Source organism: Melanotaenia boesemani, chromosome 2, assembly GCF_017639745.1.
Source record: "Melanotaenia boesemani isolate fMelBoe1 chromosome 2, fMelBoe1.pri, whole genome shotgun sequence".
Taxonomy (NCBI): Eukaryota; Metazoa; Chordata; class Actinopteri; order Atheriniformes; family Melanotaeniidae; genus Melanotaenia; species Melanotaenia boesemani.
In genome coordinates, this window is record NC_055683.1 from 34268828 (window position 1) to 34296665 (window position 27838).

Sequence of the window (27838 nt, forward strand, 5' to 3'; positions counted from 1 at the left end):
GGGACGGGGCAGGCTGGTAACCGGGCTGTAACGGGGATAACCTGCAGCCTCCGTCTCTCAGACGCCCAGATGGAGTGAACCGGGCAACAATGCGCTTTTATTTCCTTCCTCTGTCGATCATGGAAAGGGTAAGACGCACAAATTGTTCGGATCTGTGGTTGTGGGGTACGCACGGATGTGGCCGTGCGTTAGACCGTCCAGCTGTTTGTATGGGTGGGAGGGGGGTAGGTTGGGTGGCGGGTGCGGATGGGGTTGGGAGAGGTGGGGGGCAGCGGGATGTTGATAGGAAATAGACGCCTTTCTGTCGGAATAAAACCTTAGCAGCGCACCGTTTTGCGCCATTTAGGATAATCATAGCACATAAATTAATAGAAGAGTGTAACATCTTATGGTGTAATCTTGTTAATTGGGCCTGCATCATTTACAGAATGATTGGCACCTCCCACCATGATGTGATAGCGGTATATGGCTATCCTGTACAGCCTTCGGCTCTCTCAAATAGGCTGTATTTTCCACGTTTGGGCAGACAGTAAGACTAAGACAGTATTTAATTCTCTGTCCCAGCACACTAAAGATAATAAACCTTTAGAATATTTTTACAGATGGGCCCCGGAGACATTGAAAAGAAGCATGTATCCTCCCGGAACAGCTTGTGATAACAGTTCATGATGACACCCTTTTTTCCATCTCCACAATAATGTAAGAAACAGCGCCGCATCTTTCTCTAACATGCAGGCCTGACACTTCTGGATTTGCGTAACGGCGTTCTGTTGGCAAAAGCTGATCTCATTTCTGTACATCATGCACATCCATCGTTACCATTACAAGCATGGACGCCCGGGTACATAAAGCAGTGACATGCATTGATGGACGAATTACTCCGACGAGTATCGCGATGCAAGTTGGTGTTGTAATTCTTCCTTTTAGGTTTTGAAAAAACGAGACAAGAGCGGGTTGTGTGTGTGTGTGTGTGTGTGTGTGTGTGTGTGTGTGTGTGTGTGTGTTTTACGGCAGTTCAGACCTTGTGTAGCCTTTCAAACTCCCACAGAAGATCTTCTCAACATGTCTGGTTGGCTTTAACAGAAATCACCTCTTTTCTTCTTCTTCTCCTCTCTCCAGGTTCATCTGGCAGCTCTGTGAAGCTTGGACCCAGGGATCAAAGGTCATCCACCAAACCTGTACCTCTCCCTTTTATCCCTGCACCCCATTTTCACCCCCTTCCCCTAACCACTGGAACTGCCATCTTATATTTCCCCTCACAAATCCACACCTCCCCTTTTGCCTCTGAGTCTCAGCAAGCCATCTTAAGAGGAACCCCCCCCCCCCCTCACTCTCAAACAAACAAAATACCTGTTGTGCTTTTCATGACGAGAGATCAGCTGCTTAGCCGGGCCTACTAGTCATCTCCTCAGATAACGGCTCTCACACCCAGGCCTCAAGATGATGTGCGAGGTGATGCCCACCATCTCAGAGGACGGACGTGGCGGAGGAGGAGGTGGTTCGTCTTCCCCTGCGAGTGGTGGAGGAGGGATGGGCAGCGGGATGGGAGGCATGGGGGGCTACGGCAGCCGGGATCCCCGCAGTTCCGGGGGCGGAGGAGGCGACGAAGGGGGGAGCACGGGCAACCTGGAGTCGCTGATGGTGAACATGTTGACGGAAAGAGAGAGGCTGCTGGAGAGCTTGAGAGAGACACAGGACAGTCTGGGGACGGCGCACCTTCGCCTGCGAGAGCTGGGACATGAGAAGGAGTCTCTGCAGAGGCAGCTGTCCATTGCCCTGCCACAGGTACACACTGAGGGAGGGGGAGAGGGCATGCTCATTTTAACTTGCATCTCAAATGATAGTTTCTCTCTGCATTGCTTGTTAGACTAAAAGAAAGGCTCACTCAGACATGCAGACTCAGCCTGAAGCTGTTTGCAGCTTGTCTGCTTTGTTTTGTAGCCAAATGCTTCGTGAAACTAGAAATGTAACTGTTGTTTTATTCAGTCACAAAGTTGTTGACACAGTTCAGACAGTACAGGCAGTACAGGCACAGTTTTCCCCCAACATGGAACATATGGGAGACAATTAGGTGAATGTTTGACATTGGGACTTTTCTATTTACATGTTCTCTACATTCTCATTAGAGCAAAAAAGGTCAAACATTATTAACTTTAGCTTTAATAGTCATAGAGACTGTTAAGATACACATGTTGTGTCTCTGGATGTTATAGCCTGACAAGGCCATTTAATCAAATTTCTGTTGTCCCAGTATACATGAACAGGAAGGGAATTACGTGTCTGGCGGTGTGCTTGTTTTCAGCTTGTTAGTGTTCGCTTTTAAGCTTCATCTATAACATCAACTGAGATACAGTTAATGCTGCACACTTTACAATTAAGGCTGCACACTTTACAATTAATGCTGCACACTTTACAATTAATGCTGCACACTTTACAAATGAGATGCATGCAATTTCTTGTGGTTATGTGCAAGCACCATGGAGTAATGAAGATCTAAAACCCATATACTGGTTACACATTGTTGTTAAATTTGTTTACAATGAGTTTAAAGTAAACAGTGGTGAATTAGCCTGTAGATAGACTATTAAGTAACCAGGCGGTGCAGAACTGTACACATCTGGAGGAACTCAGAGAGGCTGAAATACTAAATGACTGCTGCTAAAAGAGCTGCACAGTGGAGGCCATACAATTAACATTATATGAGGTTTCCCACATTTATAACAAACATGAGAATGAATATGAAGTAAAGTGGGTTAAAGTTGATGAGCAAAGAAATATCTAGGCTGTACAGGAGAGAATTTTTCTACATTTTTGTAGAAATTGTTTTAGAGGTATTCATACAAACGTCTAATGCATATATATATATACATATATATATATATATATATATATATACATATTATAAATATGGATTTTTACCTTTTTATTGAACAAATCAAGGTATCTGTTGACATTACAGACCACAATATTAATAAGTCAAGAAAATACATAGATTTTTGGTGGAAATGTAACATTTTGATGTTTAAAAGTGACATTTTACACACTCATCACATCTTGGATTTTAAAATTTGTTCTTATAATTTGTTAGAAATTGTTAGAAATTCTTATACATATACACACGCCTAAAAATTCTATATCTAAACTAAGAGATTTTGACTATTGTACAAATAATTTTCTATCCGTCTCCCAAGCTGTTAGTGATAGGAAGGTAGCAGGAAATAACATTTTCCTAGTTTGTGTTAAAAGCAAAGTAATAATATAATTAGATTTAACCTTTTAAATCCAGGACCCCCAATTAGGGAACTTTGAGAACAGATGGTGGCAACCTGTGCCAAAATGCCTATTTTGGAAACCTCACCTGAATTGTCTGTACTAAATACTCTAATTTGGTTCTGTTTCACTCTATCAGAATCATCCTTTGCAGAGATAATGCTCATATATTTTATTATGATCTGATAGATTTAGAGGTACAGCTGCATAATTCCAAAGAAATATTCATATCCATCCTAAAAGCAAGCCTGAATCATTTTCATTAGTACTATGTGCCATCTTCATTTAATCAAGTGTTCCCTTCACTATGATTCCAAAAGTATTTAAACAGACCTTATGGTTGCAGAGATATACTCATTTCATTATGGGTTTGCTATTTTTGAGCAGAAGCCCAAGAAAACCCACAAGGCTCAAAGGGTTAAAGTGTAATTTGCATCTCTGTATTAGGAACTGCAACTTGTGCAATTATAAAAATATTTTTTTAACTGAGAAACAGATGGAATATTTTATCATCCAGAAGAATAAAAAGAAATCTTTCAGGATTTTGCTGATTTGCCAATAAGGGCCAAACTGCAGCTATTTGCCCAACCGATATTATCCCACATTCCAGCGACCAAGAGCTAATCGTGTTGTAATTCCACTCAACATAGAAGGACTCCTTCTATATTTTCAGGCAGGAGTCATCGTCGGATTGTTTGTACCTATTTTTCACCTGAAATATCAAAACCAAATAACCGGTGTAGCGGCGCTGCGCGTTCTAGCAGAGAGTGACCGGACATTAGAGGGCCGTATTACCTCAGCGAGGGGAGATCAATACACCGCACACTTCTAATAAAACACACACACACAGCGATGGAGGAGCACATGGATTGCTGTAATACACACATGAGTTCACTGAGTTTTCTGTGTGCCGACGCTACCAAGAGAGGAAAACAGGAGAGGGATGGAGAGGGTGACAGCATGGCACAGAGAAGAAAAAAAAACCTGGTGATATAAAACAAACACACAGACTTAGGAATGGACTCCATTTGCATATTGCTGTGTATTGAGTGAGGTGGTTTCTAGAGTCTGTTCCAGGTGTTTGTCAAGAGATTGAAATTGATTTAGATGTAGACAAGGAAAGGTGTGCTGAGAGAAAAGTGTCTGATCTCTGTGGTGTCTTTTTCATGAATTAATCCCAGTATTATGATGTTCCTTAGGCCCAGAACATGGCATCTGTACACAGCAACTTTATCTCTCAAACAAGCTCCTTCTTTCCCCTTCCCTTCACATCAGCTCGGAGGCTCGACACAGACAGTACATGCTGTACTTTTACATGCATTTTGGCTGGAAGAGGGTGTGAGCTCAGGCGCCTGTTTGCTGCCATGTGGGGTAAACTGATCACTGTTAACACAGAGCAAAGATAGTAGCAGCAGCAGCAGTGCTGCGCATGCATCAGTGCGCTTTAGTGGCTCGTTTGCATAAGCGCTTTTGAAAACACGCATGATTCGGTGCACACGTGTTCGAGGATGTGCTCTGTGTCATATGTGCATCACGCCATGATCACATGCGAGTCCGCTGCACTTTGTGTGCATAATTTGATTACAGGAAGGAAAAAACATAACCTCAGCAAAGCAGACGTCACAGCTGAAAATTAAACTCAGTTCAAGCTAGTTGATAATGTTGATTTGTTGCCATAGATACTGTTTAATTAAAGGCAACATATTTAAACTGTGACAATCATGCAGCTAACTTCACAATTACACATAATTGGGGTAAATGACACAAAATCACAACATTTCTGCTGGACATCCATCAGGTGGAATTAGGAGACATCACACTGCAGTGATCTGACTTTCACTACTCTCGTGCTTGTTTAACCTCCACTGTGCAATTAAGCCAATTTGAGGTGCAGCACATGCACTGAGATTTTCTATGGAGGCCTTTAAGACTCCAGGACTGTGTGACCTGTGAGTGCTGCTGTGGGTATGGTGGAGTTTGTACTCTAAGTGCTGGCAGGCTGCTTTTTTAATGCCTGAAATCAAGTATGTCTTGTGTAAGTCTGCAAATGCAATCAAAATGTGTGAGGTTGTTTTCTGTAGTTAGATGCACTGCAGGTTCAGGGGAAAGGTGCATTTAGTTTAAAGCTCTGATTTTAAAATCATCTAACTAACAAACAAACATTGTGCATGTCCCCCACTTGCAGCCAGGGCAGCTCAGACATGTTGCTGTGTTGGCATGTGACTTCCACTACTTTGGGCCTAAACTGCAGGGACCAGAGACTCTAGTGACCGATCTTTTGGGCCCTGCAGGGTGGGGCCTTTGTGGATCGGGATCAGTTGGATGCAACCCAGAGATACTCAGGGATCTAGGAAGTCTGGATCACTTCCTGCCAGTCATTCCTGAGCAGTTCTTGTGGTTTTTAAAAGATTTGTATAATTGTTGTAATTGACTCTATCTGAAAAAACCTTCCTTTAAAAGTGATAATTCAATATTTGTTGCAAGGGTTGCAGCCCAAAATACGCTGCCCGTCCCAAAAAGGAATCACACACACACACACACACACACACACACACACACACACACACACACACACATTTTGTGGGACGGCCTTTAGCTTTGATTATGGCACATGTTTGCGATGTAACATTTATTTCTTTCCAGTCAGTGCATTCAGATTGTCAGCTGACGAGGTCTGAACAATTAAAAAAAAAATCTAATTGCAATTTGTAGGACAATTATTGCAATAAGAAGCATAACTTAAATAAATTTTAAAAATTATTTAAGAAGAAGAAGCATAATTAAAAAATTTTAAAAAAAGGAGAAAGGAAAAAACATTAGATTAAAAAAAATTATCAAGTTTAAAAATTCAAGCTTAAAAGAAATGGATGTAGATTTGGACTTTTAATTAAAAACTATTGAAATGATTAAAATGATATTGAATGCAGCAGAGAGCAGGTGGGTCTTTAATATGATTGAAATGTTTTAGCTGATCTGAGACTTTCTGGGAGTTTGCTCCAAACATGTGGATCACCTCGAACAGATTTTTACTTTCCTCTTGTATTAAAGACGCACAGCGTATTTTTGGCAGGTGTTCTCAGTGATGCGCCCGCCATCGAGGGCTAATACACCATTTACCATCCTACCTGCACTCTGAGCTCTTTGCAGACAATAAAAAGTCAGTCTTGTGTCAACTCTTGTATTATCTTTTACTTTGTCCCTTTCTTTTTTTCTTTTTCTCTCTTTATTGTCATCTTGTGTTTTTTTTTGCTGAATCAGCCACACACACTCAAAACACCTGGTGTGTTTTTTGCAAGGGCACATACATTTGCAAATTACCGTAAGGCCCTTTTTTCCAATTAACCTCACTATTATAGTTTTCTTATGGCTACACAGCTGTTCAGTCTCAATCCTTTGAGTTCACGTCACACTGTGTGTGTGGAAATGTTCTTACTTTCACTATCAAACATAGTCATGAGTTGTGTTGTTGTCTGTGGTTGCTTTTCCAGCATTGAGTATATTTCTGTGTTAAGTAATCATAGAGAAAATAAACGTAGTGCTTGACTTAGAAAAAAAGTAGAAAAAAAAAGTAGAAAATGATTATGAAAACCTGGCCTGCAGCTGCACTATGTAACAGCAATGTAATGATCACAGCCTTTAATATAAGACAGACAAACCTACTCTCTATCATCAGCTTCTATAATTCTCATCTTTCTGAATAACCAGCCAGGTAAATTATAGCTCTCTCATAGCTTTCTGGTAGATAAAAGAGTTCAGAAATGGAAGATAAAGCAGCAAGGGGTGTTAGGGGAATCATACAGAGCTTCATCGCTGCAGCGGTGGATGCAGTCACCATTACAGTTTGATAAGTATGTGTGATCAGTGTGGGTAAACAGCACTCATGACCTTATGCAAGAGAAGCACCCAGTCAATAACAGCACCCCCTTGTGACCCTTGCAGGAGTTTGCAGTGCTGACCAAAGAGCTGAACCTCTGCCGGGAACAGCTGCTGGAGAGGGAGGAGGAGATAGCAGAGCTGAAGGCCGAGCGGAACAACACACGAGTCAGTATCCTCCCTTCTCCGTTCAGCTTTGTGTTCTGCTCTGGTTTTTGGTGTGCATGTTCTTTAAAGACCTCACATGTGGAAGTGTAATCATCTGAGTCAGTTCCCCCTAGTGGAGGCGTTTTACCACATGTGAACCACGTGTGTTTCCAGCTGCTGCTCGAACATCTAGAGTGTCTGGTGTCCCGCCACGAGCGCAGCCTGAGGATGACGGTGGTGAAGAGGCAGGCCCAGTCTCCGGCCGGGGTCTCCAGCGAGGTGGAGGTACTGAAAGCCCTAAAATCCTTGTTTGAGCACCACAAAGCTCTGGATGAGAAAGTGCGGGAGAGGCTACGGGTGGCTTTGGAGCGAGTGGCGGTCCTGGAGGAAGAGCTGCAGTCTTCCTCTCAAGAGGTAAGACCCTGATTCTGCTTATTTTTCTACAGGAATGATGAAAGTTACAGTTAAAGCCTCTGTAATGATTCATATTTGCATTTATTCAGGTTGTATCTTTAAGGGAACAAATCAAACGACGGCAGCAAGGACTGGAGAATGGCAAAGAGGTAACGGCACCATTTGTATCACCACAAACAGTCCAGGACCCTGTTCTAAAAACCGTACGTAGAAACGGCTCTAAATTCCAACCCACAAATTCAATTAACAATGTTCGTAAGTACAAAAAAAAACTGTATTTATTAAACGTGCACAAGCTACTTGTGTGCACGTTAGTAATCTCCCACATGTTGTAAGTCACCTGCTTGTTCATTTAAAATCTGAAATATCCTCTGTTAACATATATGGTGACGGCACACTTCTTCAGGAATAAAAAAAAATTAAAAATTACAGTAATTTAATAAGATCTTTTTTCATGGAGTTAAAACATATCTTTTGATAACACCAGATCACTGTCACAGGTGTCTTTCGTAAGAAAGAACACATTTTTGTATTTGTGTGTGTGTGTGTGTTTTTAATCCACCCAGAATTTGTTGAAAGAGATTATCACTGAAATAATTTCCCCCTATGGCAACATATTTGTGAAAACCGTATGCCTGTTTATCCAAGAGTTGTTTCCACGTTAGCTATAGTGTTTTCTGTGTAGTCAGGACCAAATTTTGGGACACATCAACTGAAAGCACGGTTTGTTTCTATGGATTAAGGATGGTTTCCATTGGCCAGAACAATTTATAAACTCCAAAATGCTGCATAGTTCTGTCTTCACTCTGCAGCTGGACCGCTGATCTGAGGCCACTGATTGCCAGGAGCAATTGCAGCTTTTGCAACAGTCTGCTGTACATTCTTGGATCAGTTTTGTTGCCATATGGCTTCCAGCCATAAGTGTCATTCAGTGAGGAGAAAGTTATGCACAATCTTCCTTTTTTATGAGCTGTGTTGACTTAGATGAAAATTTCAAACTGCGATCAGTGAGAGTGCATTGTGTTTGTTATTTTTCATCCACTTGACTATTTTTTTCTGTTAAAGGCAAAATAAGTAACATTGACACCTAGTGTTTCAAATCAGAACTGCAGTCAAAAGAGAAAAATACGGAGAGCGTTCGGTTTGTGAGAGGATGGTTCTTTTATACAGTCTATAGAGGACGGTGAACATAGCGCCAGCAAACATCATGATGAGGAGCGAAGATGATTCACACACACAGTAAGTTGCTATGCTTTGCAATGCTAGCGCTAATTTCACATGCTAATTTACGTTAGCATAAAATAGAGTATAAACAAAGGCTACATTAATCAACAAATGCCACGCAGCGGCAGTTTCCCCGTAGTCTCACTTAATGAAATAATTTGATAGTAATTTCATATGTTTATAAGGACAAACACACTATTCACTTGGCCCAAACATCATTACATTTGTTGTTGTAAACTAACAGGCCACCAGTTTACTCCACTAATACTTGCTTACCTGTCGAGGAGAAACTTTGCCAGCTCAGACTTCTCCACCTTGCAAAAGATTCTCCAATACTGAATTAAAATACCAAACGCTGGCTGTTGTTAGGCAACCATGGGGAGTCGCATATGATTTGATAAGGAACCAGGAAGTTGGAAAGAGCAACACAGTGCACCGATGTTATTCCGGCACGGAACTCTTATTTTGAAGGAGAAAAAGTTGTTGTTGATGTGACAGATTTTTTTTAGGGAAGCTTCCTTTTATCCCTCACAACAAATGAGAATATTTTAAATTATTTTTACAGAAAAAATCCTAATTAGTCAGCCTTTAATTGCCTAGTTTTAGGTCTGTTTTTTGTATTTAGAGTTTTGTTATGAGACAAAAAAGCACTAAAATGTGCACGTTTGCTTAACAAAATATACAATATTTAACAGTTAAAACCATTTGATATGAAAAGATGTAGCAGCGTAAAGATGCTTCTCTAAGAATGTAGGTACTTTCCTTGTTTGTGTGTGTGTGTGTGTGTGTGTGTGTGTGTGTGTGTGTGTGTGTGTGTGTGTGTGCTGTAAGCCGAGCTGTTGTGTTCCATGTAATGAATGCCTATCCAGCCGAGTGAGCATGGTGTTGCATGTGGATCCCTGCAGTACACAGCAGGAAAACACCCAAGCTATTAATCAAACCTTGAATAATTTTCATTTGTGTGTATTGTTCTAAATAGCCTAGCATGTGATGCTGCAGTAGCCTTGTCATGTAGAAACCAACGATGTAATAACGACCAATATTGTGTGTGAAAGAGCCTAGAATTCAGGTGTGTTTTTAAATTGCTTTATACTGGTGTGTGAAGGCTTGTTTTATCATTATTATATTTTAATATGGATAAATTGTTTTAGTATGTAAAGCACTTGGTCCATTTTAAATTTAATATAGCTAACATTGTAATAACATTTTGACAATAATATAATACGATATTATGCTAGTGGTTGTTTTTTGGCCTAGCATGAAAAAAATCCTTTGAAAATGTAAAAACTGCAGCTGATAATGTAATAACACATATATTTCTGCCAACAATAAGATATTTTAGCAGTTTTTGTACAGTTTGCACTTCAAAAATAGGGATGATTACATTGTTGGCAGGTATGACGTCATTGGCCATTATTAAATTATTGGTTGCTAAAAGGCACAAATGTGCAGTGTTGCCAGGTTGCTGGCAATTTAAATCATTAGCTATATAAATTAATTTTAGTGTCAGCCTAGTTCCTTGTATGAAACAACTGCATGCTTCAGCTGAACTACACTGTACTAATTTCTTTAGAAATTACCAGAAAGGCTGGAAATTGGTGCATCGTCGTATCCATTTATACTTGCTTTTTCCCAGCTGCTATCAGGCGAGAGGCAGGGTGCACCCTGGACAGGTTGCCAGTCCATCAAAGAGCCAACACAGAGAGATACACAACTGCTGAGAGTCACTTCTTGGGAGAATTTAGAAACACCAGTTATCCTAACACGCATGTTCTTCTGGAATAGTTCTCCATACTTCTTGAAGGACTTTCTTTGGACGTTGGCTTGCTTTTTGTTGTGTTCTCTGTCTACATTATACCACACTGTTGGGTACTGTTGAGGTCTGGAATCTGGGGGGGATTGATCCCTCCACAAGACCTGTTGTCACTGATTTCTTTCCTCTGAAAATGCTCAAGTACAAGGACTAGACTTAAAATGAGAGACAGAACAGCCAATGTCCAAAGAAAAACTAAAAAACCTTTAAAAAGCCTGGAGAAATGTCGCTCAAGACCACTTTAAAAGATTATAGGAACTCTAAAAGAAAAAAGAAGAGGCTGAAAATTGTTGCACAGCACTGTATGGCTTAAACAAATCTTCTCCAGTCACATCACCTTATCCCACACAAGCTTTCTGTTAACTCAACTGTCCAAAAGCACATTTATTGTTGTTTCTCTTGTTAAAACCAACAAAACAACGTTTGCGGAGTCCATAACGGTTCCTTTTTTTTTTTTATCTGCAGTGCCATCTTGTGTATGGACATTGTAGCAGTTTTTTTTATGACTTATATGTATTGGCAGGATTTTTATATAATCATTAGCTTCCTCGTGAGCCATAAATTAGGAACAGTGTGAGATTTGCCAGCTGTGCAATAAGTAAAACTGTCCCAGTGAGACTCCCCATGGTTTACTGAAGTTGGATATTAAACCTTTCAGGCAAGTAAAATCTACACTAAAAGGTTTAATGTAAAAAAAAGAAAAAAGAATATTTAAATCTATTACTCAATTAAAAATAGCAATTCTAAGCTGTGCTAAATTGACAGTAACTGAACATTTTAATGACATGAAGCTAAATTTACTTTAAGTTCTCCTTGTGCACAATAAGCCTCCCTAAGAACTATATATATCAATTGTAGATTTTTGTCCCATAATTTGATTTACTGATATTTCTCAGCTCATTTAAGCCAATGGCTGAAATGAAATTCCACTATATGCACATATTTTTTACACCTAACTGCATCAGGTCTCCTTTAGTCAAATGAACATACTGTTATTCCCACTCTTTCCATGATGATCCACTGGCAGATGTACACATAAAACAGTCAACTTGTACACATGGTAAATATTTTATATTAATGTTTTTTCATCCTAAATTAATGGAATCTTGTTGTCAGTGTGTACACAGCTTTAGTATTGTTTCATTCTGTGTAAAGTGAGTGTCTGCAAAGGAACTAATGGCTCCTTCTTTGGTGTCTGCAAACACATGCTGCAGAGGAAAATGTGAAGCACCTTTAAATTGTTTGAAGATAAAGAATAAGGAAACATTAAGGCTCAGTCAGATCATTTTGATTCTTTATTGAGCTGAAAAAACAATCCTCCAAAGCAAAGTGTAAAGAATCGATCATCAGAAACCCTCAGGGTTTGTCTTTTGCTCTATTAATCGGTGTAAATATTTTCACTTAGCGGCTTCCGAACGGGCCGTCCTCCATCTTGGATGACGGCGACATCGACCGGCAGAGAGAAGGCGAGATCGAGCGACAGAGGTCAGAGCTGGGGCAACTGAAAGAGAGACTGGCCCTAATGTGCAGACAGGTACTTTATCCAGAGGTGCTCTTATAGACTGATGCCTTCACCACACCGAATAATAATCGTGCTTCTCTTAACCTTGTGTCCCCCATGTTCATCTCCCTTCAGGTGGGGGAGATTGAGGAGCAGCTGACATCCGCCAGGAGGGAACTGGCTCGATCCGAAGAGACCAATCAGAAGTTACAGAGGGATTTGAAAGAGGTGATACTTATTGAGTTGCTAACAGTAAAACCAACTCAGAGGCACAGCGAGCCAGGAATATTAGAGATATTTTTACTGATTTGTTTTGGTAACCAAGTGTTTGCTCCCATGGCAGTTTCAGCTGCTACTGAACGTTGCAGGAGCTTTTGCCCTGTAGTCATGGTGATAGTCATCAGTGCTGCAGGAGTTTCTTGCATGGATGGGGCTCTGTTAATCAGTCAGTGTGTTGGCAGCTGGTTGAAAGGGGCCTGGAGCACATCTGGACAAGATGCAGCAGAGGCAGTTTTCTTAGAAAACTTCCCCTTCTTGTGCATCTTTGCCATTCCTTAGATATTCTCCTCACTCCCTGCTCTTTTATCTTCCCTTTTGCCCCTAACAGCTGCATAAGTCTGTTCTGAAATCTGTCAACAACATGATCAACCAGTTATTATCATTCTTCAGCTGACAGCAGTTGAAGCCTTGAGAATTCCCATAAAGTGAAAATTAACATTTAGCCTTTCCTGCTTTCTGTGTCCTCTCCTTCCTGTTTTGGCCTCACAGTCTTTAAATGCTGCTTTTTCCCTTTTAATTCCCCCAGGCCCTCTGTCAAAGGGAAGACATGGAGGAGAGGATCACCACATTAGAGCGCAGGTTTGTGTCTTTTCTTTGCAAGCTTTGTCCTCTTTCTAAATGCTGTCCACTCACATCTCCACCTTTTCTGGTTTGCAGGTACCTGAGTGCCCAGAGGGAGGCGACGTCTCTCCATGACATAAAAGATAAACTGGAAAATGAACTGGCCAGCAAGGAATCTTTGCACAGACAGGTGAGAAGTCTCCTCCTCCCCATCTTTCTACTGCTGATGAACAACTTGGCTAGGTTTGCACAGAGAGTCCCCATCAATGCATTATTTTCCCCTCAGTGGCTTTATTAATCTCTGCTGCCTCGGGCAATCTTTGCTCTGAGTTTCAACTCCACCTCCTGTCATCTCATCTTCCTGCAGAGCGAAGAGAAGAACCGGCAGCTTCAGGAGCGTCTGGATGATGCCAAACAGAAGCTGCAGCAAACCCTGCAGAGGGCCGAGACGCTGCCTGAGATTGAAGCCCAGCTTGCACAGAGAGTGGCAGCACTCAACAAGGTGTGTGTGTGTGTGTGTGTGTGTGTGTGTCATTATCGCCAGTCATACCACTGCTGATGTTACATTTTTGAGTTGGAAAAGTGCCAGACACCGCTCCTCTCCATTTTCAGTTTTATATAATGAAGCAAAAATGAAAATGCTGTTGCACTTTGACTGAACTCCTATGCAGACACATAATTGCTTACGTGTAAGGCACATAGGCAGGTGGAAGCATGAACATATGCGCAGGTGTGTGTGAGTTAGTGTGATTTCATGCATGAGTGACACAAATCACAAGATGTTAAATGACAGATGAATCCTAAATGCCAGCAGTTCATCCACACACAAGCTGAAATGAAGCCATCTGAGGACACACAGTTAGCGTGTTAAGAACTGCACTATATTCAAATTGAATGTTAACCTTTCCTGTAAACACCCCCCCCCCCACCCCCACTGTGCCAAAATATGTATGAGATTCAATCTCCTCCCATTAGTCAAACCTCTCAAATGGCCATAGTTTCTTCCTACATGTTCAGGCAGGATGGTTTCCGTGGCAGGATCACATTAATGTCCTGTAAGAGGCTGACAAACAAACTTTCCTGTTTCACTGTGATCTGTGCAGGCATGTTACTAATTAGTTGACTCAGTCAACAAGCTTCCTTTGTGTTAATTTGTATTAGTGTTGCAACATGGCTCCCATTTTCTAACCCTGCTTCTTCTTCAATCATTCAGGCTGAGGAGCGTCATGGCAACTTTGAGGAGCGGCTGCGACAGATGGAGGCGCAACTGGAGGAGAAGAACCAGGAGCTACAGAGAGTGAGTCATGCTCTCCTTTTTTTTCTTTCTCTGTTTTCATCCACCCCCACTTTTATGTCGTTCCTTTTGTCAAGATTTCCCCGGCACAAAGGCACACTAATTTTCTGAAAAAAACCCTCTTTTTTTCTGACCGTTCGCATTCAGATTGAAATCTTTGTCTCGCACTCGCAGTCAAGCAGAATGCTTGTTATTAACTCTCCTCCCACTCTCCCTTCTTTGCTTCCCTGTGTTGATTTATTATTTTTTTAAATCTTTCTTTCTCACTCGTCTCGCTGTCTCCCCCTCAGGCGAGGCAGAGGGAGAGGATGAATGATGAACACAACAAGCGGCTCTCTGACACTGTGGACAAACTGCTGTCTGAGTCCAACGAGAGGCTGCAGCTCCATCTGAAGGAGAGGATGGCCGCCCTGGAGGAAAAGGTGACCTGCTCAGACTAAAGCAAGATTTCCCAACCTCCCCTTTTTTGTAACCTAAAATTGGTAAACTGTAGTACATAAAACCAGTTTTAAAAAAATCAGGTAAACCCACAAGCACTTACTTGATCCTTAGTTATGCAGAAATTCTTGTTTTTTTTTCCTTTTTCATCATCACCGACTGAAAGCAAAGCAGTTCAAAGTTAATTTACTCTTTCATTCATAGTTTCTCAGGTCCCCCTCATGATATATTCTTTATGTGCAGAATGCCCTGTCTGAGGAGCTGTCCAACATGAAGAAGCTCCAGGATGATCTGTTGGCAAACAAGGTGACGCCACCTCCAGGCTTCATTCTTAGCTGAAGCCAGCAGACTCAATTTATCTTCTGTTTGCCACCATCTCTGTCTCTTCTTTGCTTTCAGGACCAGCTGATAGCAGAGCTGGAGCGGATTCAGCTGGAGTTAGATCAGCTGAGAGCGAGGCCTGGAGGCTCTTACTCCAGGTTGGTACCATTGAGACATCAGCACCACAAGAGGTTTCCTGCTCAGTCCAGTTATTGTGAGACTCCATCATGGTCTTACTTGACTCTAAGATGTCAGCATTGTGTGTAAACAGAAATACTGAATAACATTAACCAGTTTATTATGACGGAAGTGTCTGAACCAAAATATTTGTTACTGTGTCAGTGTAAATTCACCTGGAACACATAGTAGGTTACCTCCTACTAAAAGGAAAATGCATTACTTTAAGTAAAAACCAGAGGATAGCAAACCAATTAATCTAGGAGTTAGTAAAAAAAAATGAGGAGCTGTGCAAAACTAGAAGCTAAAATAGTTAACCCAAGCAGTGTTACAGATGTTTTAATAATGTTGATAATCAACTCATCTATTAATTGTCAGTGTCTGGAAAGGATCCTGTAAGGAGTGAAACCAAGATAGTATATCATAGGAACAGTGAATACTTGCTGCACCATAAAACCCCCTACCCTACTACCCCCTTTATCCTCATGTAAACTACCAGGACCTTTATGATTAGTCTCAAACAAAGGCAGAGTCATAGGGAAAACATTAGCATTTTTTTCAGGTGCAATATATTTTTTGACCACAAATCAAGCAAAGGTAATACATGCTTTGCAACTCTTTGGCTCCAAGCCTGCAGAGTTTTGACATGGTAATGAGACAGATATCTTTGTAATCAACAGTTTCTGCTTTCATAGAAACTGTATTTAAAACTGTGTAGTTTGCTTGAAGTGGAGAAACTAGCAGAAGCTGTAAAATAGATGGGGCTGTTCTCATGTTGTTGCTACATTCCAGTACAATTTGAACTGTGTTTTGTTTAGTAGTATTTTAGCTGAGTCTCTCCACATGTTGGTATGCTACAAGTTAGGATTGGCACTTCCCAGCATTTGCAGTGGTCATCAGCATCTTCTGTATTGCACATATATCACGCACCTCTGGGGTCATGTCAAGATGACAGTATATGTTCATTTCTAGTTTTTGTTATATCTTTTACTCCTTTAGTTAATATTTTATTTCAAATTTCAGCCCGACATATTTCAGCTTTCTTTGGTGCCGTAATTCAGCATGCAGTAATTTCTGCAAAAACCTCAGTCCCTACGGGAATAATTACCATTTCTACTTATCTGAGACTATCTTTTCTTTTATCTCTGCAGTCGCTCTCTACCCGGTAGCGCCCTGGAGTTGAGGTATTCTCATGGAGGCGGGTCTCTCCCAGCAGGCTCCACCACCCACCTGGATGCCTTTGGTAATGCCTCTGCCGGTGGTGTGGTTATGCGAGGCCATCGGACCCGCTGGAGCTCTGCGCGTGAGGACTCCAGCAAGGTAAACCCCACCACCACTCCACAAAACAAATTCATGTGAACCTCCTTCAGATGTTCAGAAACTGAGATTTTATTCAAGTGTTTTTAAATAGAGCAATGTCCATGTCCATGTTTTGTTTTTTTTTTTTTTTTATTTTGTTTTTGTAGTAATGAATCATCTTCATTGTATATGAACTTTAGCAGTGCATTTTTTATTGTTTTAAACAACAGTGTATTTATACAGCACAAAGGAAGGAGCTAGACTTCAATTAAAAAAAAAGACTAATTCACTTAATCCCCAGGTTATTTGCATGGGAATCAAGGTGCTCCTTTACCAGACCCGAGATCTGTACAATAGAATGAATGTGGCCTCCAAAGCTATAAACATCTAACAAGCTGCAGCAGAGTTAGATTAAGGGTCTTTATGCTCTGCTGTAAAAATATAAGAGTATCTTACAACCCCCTTTTAGTTTATTACAGTTGGGTGCACGATATGTTCCTGGAATGCCATATAGGAGCATTAAACTTACATTAAAGTGAGGGAAAGCATTTTTCATTTTAAATACATTCTGCTAATATAACTGTGATTTTTCTTTATCCAAAAATGTGTTTTAAATTATAGTAATCCCTCTGCATTTTCCCTTTTGTGTGAAGTATCCAGACTGGGAGAGCGGGCCTCTGCTGAGGACCGGGTACGAGTCTGGCTTGGAAGTGGGCTGCTCAGACGATGAAGATGACGGAGAGCATCGATTTGGCTCAGAGCTTCTGTCCCCCAGCGGACAGACAGACGTGCAGACCCTGGCCATCATGCTGCAGGAACAGCTGGAGGCTATCAATAAGGAAATCAAGTAAGAAAGAGACAGGGAGGAGTTTCAGAGGAGGCGAGAATGTAAGAAATACACCATTACTTACTACAGCCTCAGAAAACAAATACAACATCCTGCAAAGTGGTTAGTTTTTGTGACCTTTTAGGTTGTGAAAACTGATGTAAAAACCAGATGGTAATATTACCGTTGCAGCTGCTTGAGATGGAGTTTTAACCATTTAACAGGGGTCAACCTTTTCCAAAAGTTCATAAGATAAACTTGAGAGGTCATGAGAGGATTAAGAGGAGAGGTATCTAATCTTTATTCATTTAAATTTCAGTAACCTTTCATCTACTTGTGAAACACTGGATGATTTTTATCTCTCTTTGAACCTTATCTGGTTATTTTAATAACTTTCTGAAGGGGAATCTCTGGTGCAACAGCTTATAATCTGAAACATAAACCGGGGCTCACATTTTATGAAGGGTAGTAGGTCAAAGAGTTTTCAAACTCAGATGGACTGAAGCGAAGTTGAAATCTCTCCTGCTAACTGACCAGTTAAGATCTATTCTCTCTGGAAAAATCATGCACCCTCTGCTTTAAAAAGAAGAGGGACATTCCAGCTTGTTAGCACACACAAAGCCAGCATTAATAAATGTCCAGGTTATGTGAAGGCACCACTTCAAATTATTTATTGGAACAACAACAAATTAGGTTATCCACCTCTCTTGTCAGTATAGTAAATATGCCATGACAATATACCCAAATAGCAACAAATATTTGGCCCAAATACCTCCCACATTTGGACAGTATTTGGTCTTGACTTACGACGTTGACTCCATATAAATGTGGTCAAAACTCAGACAAGGAAATCTAGGACGTAATCTATGTCCTGGCTGGCTTCCCATATTTGGACCACTTCTGGCCCACACAACACTTGCCAGTGCCGTAACTGAACCACAAGTGCCAAAAGTAGCCCAGATTAGGCCCAAACTTGTCTGCTATTTGGGTGCCAGACACTACTTAGCATAGCTTACCATAATCAAGATAGCAAGATAGCATAATCTGATTAAAGGCAACAAAATTATTATTTCTGTTTTGAACAAAACAAAAAAATATATTATTGGCACGTTAGTAAAATTATACGTGATCAAATCGTAGTTTATTTCCTTTCAGTGGAGTTAGGTGATCTGTTTCTGTTTTATGCTAAGCTAACTTGCTTCTAACTGTAGCTAGCATTTTGAGCATGAAAATGGTAAATATTTTCTCACCAAGAGCACATAAACATTTCCAAAATTGTCAAGCTAAACTACACAAGTGAAACGTCTCCTCTTTCCTCATTACATCTAAATGTCTCCTTTTCCTCTTCTGCTTTTGAAAAAAAAAAAAAAACAAACAAAAAAACAGGCTGATCCAAGAGGAGAAGGAGAACACGGAGCTGCGTGCTGAGGAGATCGAGAGCCGTGTCAGTGTGGCGTTGGACAGTCCGCCCGTTCCTCCCTCCTCACTGGGAAGAGACAGTACAGGACGGGGTTTCATCCCATCATCCATCACGTCCTCCACTTTGGCCTCCCCGTCTCCCCCCAGCTCTGGGACCTCCACCCCTCGTCTGCCTCACTCTCCGGCCCGTGAGACTGATAGACAGGTACTGCCTGGAATATAGAAAAGTTCATGTTTAACCTTTTTACCTCGCCATGTTATCAGCCTCAATGTTTATACAGATATCTTCTCCAGAAAGTGAGTCATGCAAGTAAAGTCCAAGTCCAACAAGGACAGAAAAGTTTTGTTTATCTCAAACAACATGTTAGACTGGGAAAGATTGCATAAAATAACTTGTGGAGAGGAAAGAAGTTCAAGTGTTTCAGAAATTTCCTGATGTGTTTCAAGAAATAATGTAACATAAAAAAAAACTTGAGTCTAAGCCAAAGAAATCAGCTAAGAAAAAGGAAACCGTGAAGAAGGAAGTATTGGAAATAAAAACAAAACCAGTAGCAGTAAGCTTAACAAAAAGGTAAAGTGATAGTCTAAGATTCATGCACATTTATTTAGTTTTTATACCTCCTAAGCATATCATTATCAAGAGCCGCTGAAAAATGAACGTCTTACGTCTACTAAAATGCTTCACATTTCAGAACAACAAAGAAGATGATCGATCCCTCGCTCTTCTTGACTCAACGCCTCCTCCCACTCCTCGTGCGCTTCGATTGGACAGAATGACCCTCACCCATCCGGGGGCGATGCTTGACGACCCTCGGGAGTTTCGCAGGTACAGACACCCACACATCGGATATACTATATCACATGTAATGCTTCTGTGTATATTTTGCCTTCTGTGCTCTGATTTCTTTGTCTTCTGCAGTCTTTCTGCAGATGGCAGCAGCTCCAACAGCAGCCAAGACTCTCTCCACAAGTCCAGTAAGAAGAAAAGCATCAAGTCTTCCATTGGTCGTCTTTTTGGAAAAAAGGAGAAAGGAAGGATGGGCCAACCTGGACGTGATGGATCTGCTTCTCTTGGTAAGGAGATGAAGGGAAGGGGAAGGATAATACTTTGTCTGCATCCACCTCATCAGAAGTTGCATTTAAACATGTCTGAGCTGTGATATGTGACCTTTCTTTGTCTCTCCCAGCATCTACACCCTCTGAAGACCTGGCCTCTGGAGATGCAATTGGAATAAACAAGACAGGAACTCTTGGTCCAGCAGATAAAGACCGTCGCAGCAAGAAGAAGTTAGTGAATTATGTACCATATTTTGTACTATTTATTTCCCTCTTGAATTTCACTAAATTACGTGTTTGTATGTAGTGAAAATTGTTTCACAATGGTTACAAATGGGAATTACATGATTTACAAATGTGTAAAAATGTGTGTATGAATCCACACACAAGTATCAAGCATTATTAACACACTAATATGCACACATGGCCTGATGTGCATGGATCAGCTTTTGTGTTTATGATTTGTTTTAAGACTATATTTATTCATTGCATTTATGTCTGTATCAACCTTTTTAAAATGTAGAAAAGTGAATTTACATATACATGTTACAATCAAGGGGTGATGAACTATTCTGTTTTTCCACTATGAAATAATCGTAAAGGGAAATAACACCTTGATCCCGTTAAAATCCAGATAACCCAGCTTTCCATCAGCACTTAAACGCAGCATGTATTTATGGAACTGTGAGTAGCTGTGAGGGTGCTGGTCTCAAAATTTCTCAAACACACACGTCACCTTTCTGTACACGCCAGGCCATACATGCACACGGCTTCTAACAATTTGTATGCACAGGGAGCTTTTTTCAGTACAGAAATGATCACATCTGTGAGGCTCAAAGGTAAAAATATGTATGCACAATATTAATGTTTGTGCAGTTTGCAGTGTGAGCATGCCTAAAAACATTTTTAGGTGTTCAATTTGCTTGATACTTGTGTGTGGTTTCAAACATACATTTTTACACTTTTTTTTAATCATGTAAATCACATTTGAAACCATTACAAATCTATTTTACTCCATACAAACATGTAATTTAGTCAAATTCAAGAGGGAAATAAAAACATAATCAGTTTAAAGTAATTTTATATGTCCAAATTGATTGAAATTTGTGTGTGGATTGAAACACACATTTTAAATGACCTTAGTTACTGTTTTACACATTTGTAAATTATGCAGCCACATTTGTAACATTTATAAAACAATTTTCACCCCATATGTTAAATCATTCCTCCTGTTCTCAGGCATGAGTTACTTGAAGAAGCCTGTCGCCAAGGACTCCCTTTTGCATCCTGGGATGGACCTACTGTTGTGTCTTGGTTGGAGGTAAACAGTGCTGACTTTAAAAACAAATCATGCATCAAAATAGCGTTTTAATGCTGTTTATTTTATCTTGCTTCTTTCCAGCTGTGGGTGGGAATGCCTGCCTGGTATGTTGCAGCATGCCGTGCCAACGTGAAAAGCGGCGCAATCATGGCCAACCTGTCTGACACAGAGATCCAAAGGGAGATCGGCATCAGTAACCCGCTGCACCGCCTCAAACTGCGGCTTGCCATCCAGGAGATGGTGTCTCTCACCAGCCCGTCTGCCCCGGCTAGCACTCGATCTGTGAGAGTCTCCTGTTAACAAACTCATTTACCATAAAAAATGAATATGAGCTCATGCTGTATAAAGAGGCCCAGTTAGACAGCTTAAACACCTTCATATGTAGAATTATGCTGTCAGTGAAAGTGACAGCTCTCATTTTAAACCATAGACTTGCTTATACTGCCTCTGGTTTTCCAGGTGTGCACATAAAAGCGTAGATAACTGCCATTCTGACTAATTTGAGACTGCTCTTTACTGCATGTTTTTGATTCCAAGGTAGGTTAAGGCACAAATAGTTTAAAAATACTTTGTCTGTCTGTTGTGAAGTTTGGAACAAAAAGCAGATTACGGTTTGTTTTGGCATCCGTCTGGAGCATCCTGCACCTGGCTTCATCTTTATTTACAGTAGAAATCATATTAATGACATGATTGTAGATGGAGAAGTATTAATCTAGAAAGTTTCCCGAGCAGCTAAGATGGATGTTTGTTTTCAGCTTTCAGAAACTGGTTGAACCTCTTGTTAACGGAAATCACCATGGCAGTGAGAAAGCAGTTTGTGTTTCTGGCTGGCTTACAGCTCCCACAGATCTTGATGTGGCTTTTCTGGCACAAGGAAAATAGTGCCTGAAGAAGGAAAGGCAGTATATGTGTTATCTATTTTTCTTTTCAATCTTACAGCCTTATTTCTTGTGTTCACATCATTGCAGTCCACGAGTAACGTGTGGATGACCCACGCAGAGATGGAGTCCCTGAACGCCGCCACCAAACCTCCGGTTAGTGGTGCAGTTGTCCTGTCTTCTGTCTGACAAATCCCCCTTTATTATTATTTCACTCAGTTTTGAATAATGTTGAGCGTCTTGTCTGGTCTGAATCTTGTTGACGAGTCTCTCCCCTTCCTCCCTTTCTCTCTCTGTATTTTCTTTTTTTATGTCTCTACCTTTTTATATGTCTGTCACTCTGTGGGCCCAGGCCATAGTGTTGAGCATCTTCTTCTCTCCCTGTGGTTGCTGTTTCAGTGTGAACTGCTTCCAACTAATTACCCGTTCACTAACACACTGTTCCTCACTTTTGTCCTCTTTTCCTGCTGCTACTGTTGCCTCTCCCTCCTTTGCTTCTCCCTCCATCATCTCTCCATCCCTCCACCTGGCTCTGGAACCCTGCTTCCCTTTCCCTCACCACGTCCACTTCACTCTTTCCGGCTCCCTCTTTTTCTGCCTCTTCCTTTTCTCTCGGCATTCCAGGAGCTGAAAGAATTTAGCTGGGATCAGGTAAGGACTACACCTTTTGTAAATCAACACAACGTGATGCATATTTGTCAGTAATTTCCTCTACTTGCACTGAGTCATGGGTGCTTAGAAGTCAGAAGCGTGAATCAGTGTGAATCATCTGTGCTTGTCCCCTTTAGATACTGGCCTATGGTGATATGAATCATGAGTGGGTGGGCAACGACTGGCTGCCTAGCCTGGGTCTGCCCCAGTATCGCAGCTATTTCATGGAGTCCCTGGTGGATGCCCGCATGCTGGACCACCTGACCAAGAAGGAGCTGAGAGGACAGCTAAAAATGGTGGACAGCTTCCACAGGTTGAGCTCACACTTCTTTTAGAACTCACTTTCTTTATCTCTTTGTCATGAAGTATTCACAATACATTGTTAGACACTTCTAAGTCGTGTGTCTTCAGGCCCTCTCTAGGCTCGCTTTAAAGACAGTGTTTCTGTGACACATGAGAAAGGGAAAACACTGCCTCGGTTATCCTGCTTGAACCTGTTGACCCTCTGGCTCTTTAACCTCTTGCAGGGTCAGTTTGCATTATGGCATCATGTGCCTGAAGCGCCTGAATTACGATCGCAAGGAGCTGGAAAGAAGGAGAGAGGAGAGCGCTCACCAGAACAAAGGTGACCTCTTTGTTTTCAGCCAGTTTCTCCACCACTTCTGCTCTGAAAGTGGAACAATATGGTGCTATTGTTCGACTTAAAGCATGCTTTAATAATTAGTAGCTGTATAAATATGTATGCCCTTGCATCTGTATCCAGATTATTTATTTACACGAGTCTTATAATTGTTCGTTTTATGTAGAAGGGTTCATGTTGGTTAAAAGAAACTCAGGTCGCCTCAGATTAACCCACCCACCCCCTAAAAAAAACAAACAAACTTAAAAAGTCTTATTAAAATGAAGAGCTGACTTCTATGCACATGATCCAGACATGAAAAGACAAAGTGAAATTATTTCCAAACTCCATTAAAAAAGGAAAAATAAGTCCTCTGTTTGCCCCTTTTTTCCACATTTGTGGAAGATGTTTGGACCACACATTAGCTATTGTTTCCCCTGCTTCTTACTTAAGAGAGATTATAAGCCACAGCTCTGTATGTTGGTTAGAGACAAATTACACAAATGTCCTCATGCTGTTATTAAACAAAAATCCCTCCCTCTCCTGCTGCTGGGCCTCGGGAAACACATGTTGTGCATTTACAGTCGTTCCATCTTGGCTTTCTCCTCAGAAGAATTAAACAGATTTGACTGTCCTGGTGTGTCCAAAATTCCACTATTTCTCTTGATCACTCATCAGTATTTCACAGCATGTTTAAACTTTTCTTAGACGGAAAGGTACAGCTACAAACAGGCCTTCATGTCCATCCAGCTTGAGCTAAAGAAGTTGACTGAGAAAACTTCTGAAACCAGTGAGGTGATAGATGCTTTTTCTCTCTCCCTTCACCTTCTTCTCTCATCCTCCCAGATGTGATGGTGTGGTCCAATGAGCGTGTGATGTGCTGGGTGCAGACCATTGGTCTAAAGGACTACGCCGACAACCTCCGTGAGAGTGGCGTCCACGGTGCGCTCTTGGCTCTAGACGACACATTTGACTACACTGACCTGGCCCTGCTGCTACAGATCCCCAATCAGAATACACAGGTAACGGACCACCTGTCACTGTTGAAATTAGTGACTGTAGGAGTGTTTCCCATACCATCATATTACATGCACAATTTAAGCACTGTCCAATGTTTAGCTTGTACCAAGCAGTGTGCAAAAAAGTTTAGTTTTTCATCATTTTTTAAAAATGTAAACAATAGTCACTGGTTTGAATGAATGAGAGCTTGTGCCTTGCCATATATATACCACAATGCAGTGTGCTTCTAGAAGAAAGAAATTTCAGAAGAACCATTTCAGGCTCACAAAACCTGATTCCTTATAGTCAGATTGTTGTTAACAATATCTTACTAACAAACATTTACATTTTTAGCTTCCTGTTATCACCTAAGCTTGTCATAACATTCTGTAAAAGTAATCAAAATGAGTCAATGAAGAACTCAGGTCCCATTTTCCTTTGTATTTGAGTAAAAATATATTGTTTGGCAGAGCCCCTCAATCTAATTTGTAAGCTCTGATTGGCTGTTCAGTAAGCAAATGAATTGTATACAATAGTATTATTTATGTTTTTTATTTACATGAAGCTAAAATGCATAGATGTGTAAAACAGTCCAGATGATGTGTTAGCTTAAACTGATACACAGATTTTTTTGAGAGGTCCAATTAAAACTAGCCTAACTGAGCTTTAACGATGCTTGATAATGAGAACTTTTGCAAACTTTGCTTCAGGTATCCCTGATCAAACCATGTATAGAGTGCTACTGTCTTTGGTTCATTTTTATGTCCTATTGTGCAAGTATAATAATCTAAAAGTAGGAGGTCCAATGTTTGCTTTGCAATATGTTTATGCACAGTTTTTTTTCAGACACTTGTGGAAAGACAACAGCAGACTTTTTCTCACCTGTTTTTTAACCCCAAAATACAACGCATGTTCATTTTTTAAGGTTTCCAAGTATTGCATTATACTGATGATGCAGCAGAATACACGATTAGTAAGATTCAGATTTTCAGTCTCTCTGTGACCAGATAATAGACTAGAGAAAAAGACTCGTATATCAGTTTTTTTTGTATAATATGGGCCTGTAGAACCCAGAACTGTTCACATTAGTCATACAGTTGTTTAGCTGTTACCGACTGAATGTAATGATAATATTTTAGATGGAAGTTTAAAAAAGAAATTAGCCTAAATAAATTCAGATTTCCTATGATTTTATGGGTCTCAACTCAGGCCAGGCCCTGCGATGGACTGGTGACGTGTCCAGGGTGTACCCTGGCTAGACTTCAGCTTCCCCGCGTCCCTTGAAGGATGAAGTGGTATAGATCATGCATGCATGCATGGATGGATAGATAGATGGATGGATGGATGGATCACCTTAGGCCAAATGTGTCAATTGTCCTAAAATGTAAAAAGTAAAAAGTTGGGCTTTAAGAACATGAACTACCACAGCATTATTTACTGTTCCTTTCTGTTCTCTGTGATCAAAGTTTAAAACTTCTAGTATGTTGATGAAAACCAGTAAGTACAGCACCCTTCCTAAACAAGTGATCTCACAGCTGTGCATCACCTTTCTTCTGCAGGCCAGACAGCTCCTAGAGCAAGAGTACAACTCCCTCATCTCCATGGGAACTGAGAGGCGACCCGATGAGGTTAGAATGATTGTCTTTTAAAAAAAATTGTATGGGTTTGACAGAGTGGTGGTTTGCATGAGCAGTTTATTTTGTGTCTGTCAGGATGGAAGTAAGACGTTCACCCGCTCACCCTCCTGGAGGAAGATGTTTAGGGAGAAAGACCTTCGGGGCGTGACCTCTGACTCCGCCGAGACCCTGCCCGCTAACTTCCGTGCCTCAGCCATCTCCACACCCTCCGTTACCCTGAGAAAGGTCCAGAGTGACGGTGAGTGCTTCCCATGACCTAATCACACTTTTGCTCTCATGTACATATATTCATCTTTTTTGATCCTTTGTGGCTAACATGAAAAGTTGCAAAGCATGACAGGAATCTGAAGAAAGGTTTACCAGCATTGAGTGTGTGCTATGGAGAATTCCTCAAATGCAAAACAGGAATCACGAACACCAGGTGGCTGGTTATTTTCATGCCACTCTTCTATTAGTATGGAACTTTGTTGCTTCCCTCAGCAGAAGACCTGGTAATAACAAGGTGCAGACTTCTTTAAAGTGCAGAAAAACACTATTACCCCTCATTCCACTTCTTAATACCTCCAGAAAGGTCAACACTGTTACGATATTAACCGTCTGTGTCTATCTTCCGGTCTCCAACGCAGCCAGCTCTGGTGCCCGGGGTGAATCTGCCTCAGTGAGGACATACTCCTGTTGAGGGGCTGAGGTGAGAACGCACCAATTAAACTGTCTAGTTGCATTTTACCCATGTGTGGGGTTTTGCTTCTGTGCTAATAGCTTCCACATGTGTACTTGTTTTTTAACCTTTAATGTATGTGTTTGTTGCTGTGAGTTTGGAGTTTTAGTAGTTTGTCTGAGGTTTTAAAAGTGGTTGGTGGGAAATTAAGCAGGGGTAAAATAAGGCCACGGGCTCAGTGATGTGGCAGTAATGCTGTTTCTCTCCTCAGGGCGCTGACTGGGATTGAACTAGAGGACCCTCTCGCTCATCCACGGAGAAAGAAGCAATTAATATAACCATTTATCTTTAAAATAAACCTATCCGTCTGAACATTCTGCAATAACAGAAGCAAAGGAATAAAGGGGGAAAATGACATGAAGAATGTATGAATGTACTGTCAGACTTGGAGGGTTGAATGGGATCAGCTGTTTTCTCTCTCGGTCTTTTTCTTCCTGTCCTTCTGTCTCTTCTCTAACTCTGTAAGTGTAACTGTGTTGTGGGGTGAATAAAAGGCAACGGCTGTGTTGGTTAGGTCGGCGTGCAGGATTCCTGTCGGTGTTTGCACACAGTCAGCAGAGTTTGCAATATCAGGGCTCATTTTCCTACCTTCAGAGGAAACCTCTCGCTGCCATTTATCGTCTTAAAAAACAACAAAACGTGTCGCCTTACAACTTCTGCTCAACAATATGTGTTATTTCATGAGGGTCTGGGCAGAAGTTAAACCTCGCTCTCAAAAGGGTGGGAGGGGACTGAAGGGGTGTTAACATTTTAAAGTGATTTAGAGTGATGGATAAAGCTGTCAAAAACAACATTGGTGTTCCTCTTGATGCTCAGAGAGTCAGTTGGTGTCCAGTGTCATCTATTGTGACTGTATTGTTGGCTTCTACAGTCCTGTCATAGGTGCTCAGTGTCTTCAGTCGGCGGGGGCGGTGTAGTAAAACATGTCCGAATTCAGACCACCATTTAACCCAACCACATTAGAGGGACCCTCCTCATGCTTTGTCTATTGGCACATGGAAAGCTGATAGGCTGAGTAATCTCTTTTGAAAGGAGATCGTTACAGAGATCAAAGGCACCGAACGGGATGGGACGGGGTGGAGCAAGGCCACCGAGGCTTTGTG

The 27838-nt window shown here is 41.2% G+C and overlaps 1 protein-coding gene across 1 annotated transcript; it reads left to right on the forward strand.

Annotated features, from left to right (window-relative positions):
- ppfia3 (PTPRF interacting protein alpha 3) lies at window positions 1-27468 on the forward strand. The gene is made up of 31 exons (XM_041974210.1): window positions 1-128; window positions 1120-1785; window positions 7210-7311; window positions 7465-7704; window positions 7794-7853; window positions 12147-12275; window positions 12378-12470; window positions 13048-13100; window positions 13179-13272; window positions 13450-13584; window positions 14296-14379; window positions 14667-14798; window positions 15058-15120; window positions 15214-15293; window positions 16464-16632; window positions 17265-17458; window positions 18824-19061; window positions 19549-19682; window positions 19776-19930; window positions 20044-20143; window positions 21152-21233; window positions 21315-21515; window positions 22202-22267; window positions 22736-22762; window positions 22900-23075; window positions 23290-23387; window positions 24228-24403; window positions 25940-26008; window positions 26093-26255; window positions 26644-26705; window positions 26947-27468. Exons 2-30 carry the CDS (start codon window positions 1441-1443, stop codon window positions 26694-26696), a joined length of 3711 nt encoding a protein of 1236 aa, XP_041830144.1. The 5' UTR covers window positions 1-128; window positions 1120-1440; the 3' UTR covers window positions 26697-26705; window positions 26947-27468.
- The last annotated feature ends 370 nt before the right edge of the window (window positions 27469-27838 follow it).

What these genes read in the sequence shown, in the direction of transcription:
- ppfia3 (XM_041974210.1), top strand. Translation starts at nt 1,441, where the DNA reads ATGATGTGCGAGGTGATGCCCACCATCTCAGAGGACGGACGTGGCGGA. An exon ending in TGGCCCTAATGTGCAGACAG is followed by an intron (nt 12,276 to 12,377) that starts GTACTTTATCCA and finishes ATCTCCCTTCAG; the next exon opens with GTGGGGGAGATTGAGGAGCA. An exon ending in TCCCCAATCAGAATACACAG is followed by an intron (nt 24,404 to 25,939) that starts GTAACGGACCAC and finishes TTTCTTCTGCAG; the next exon opens with GCCAGACAGCTCCTAGAGCA.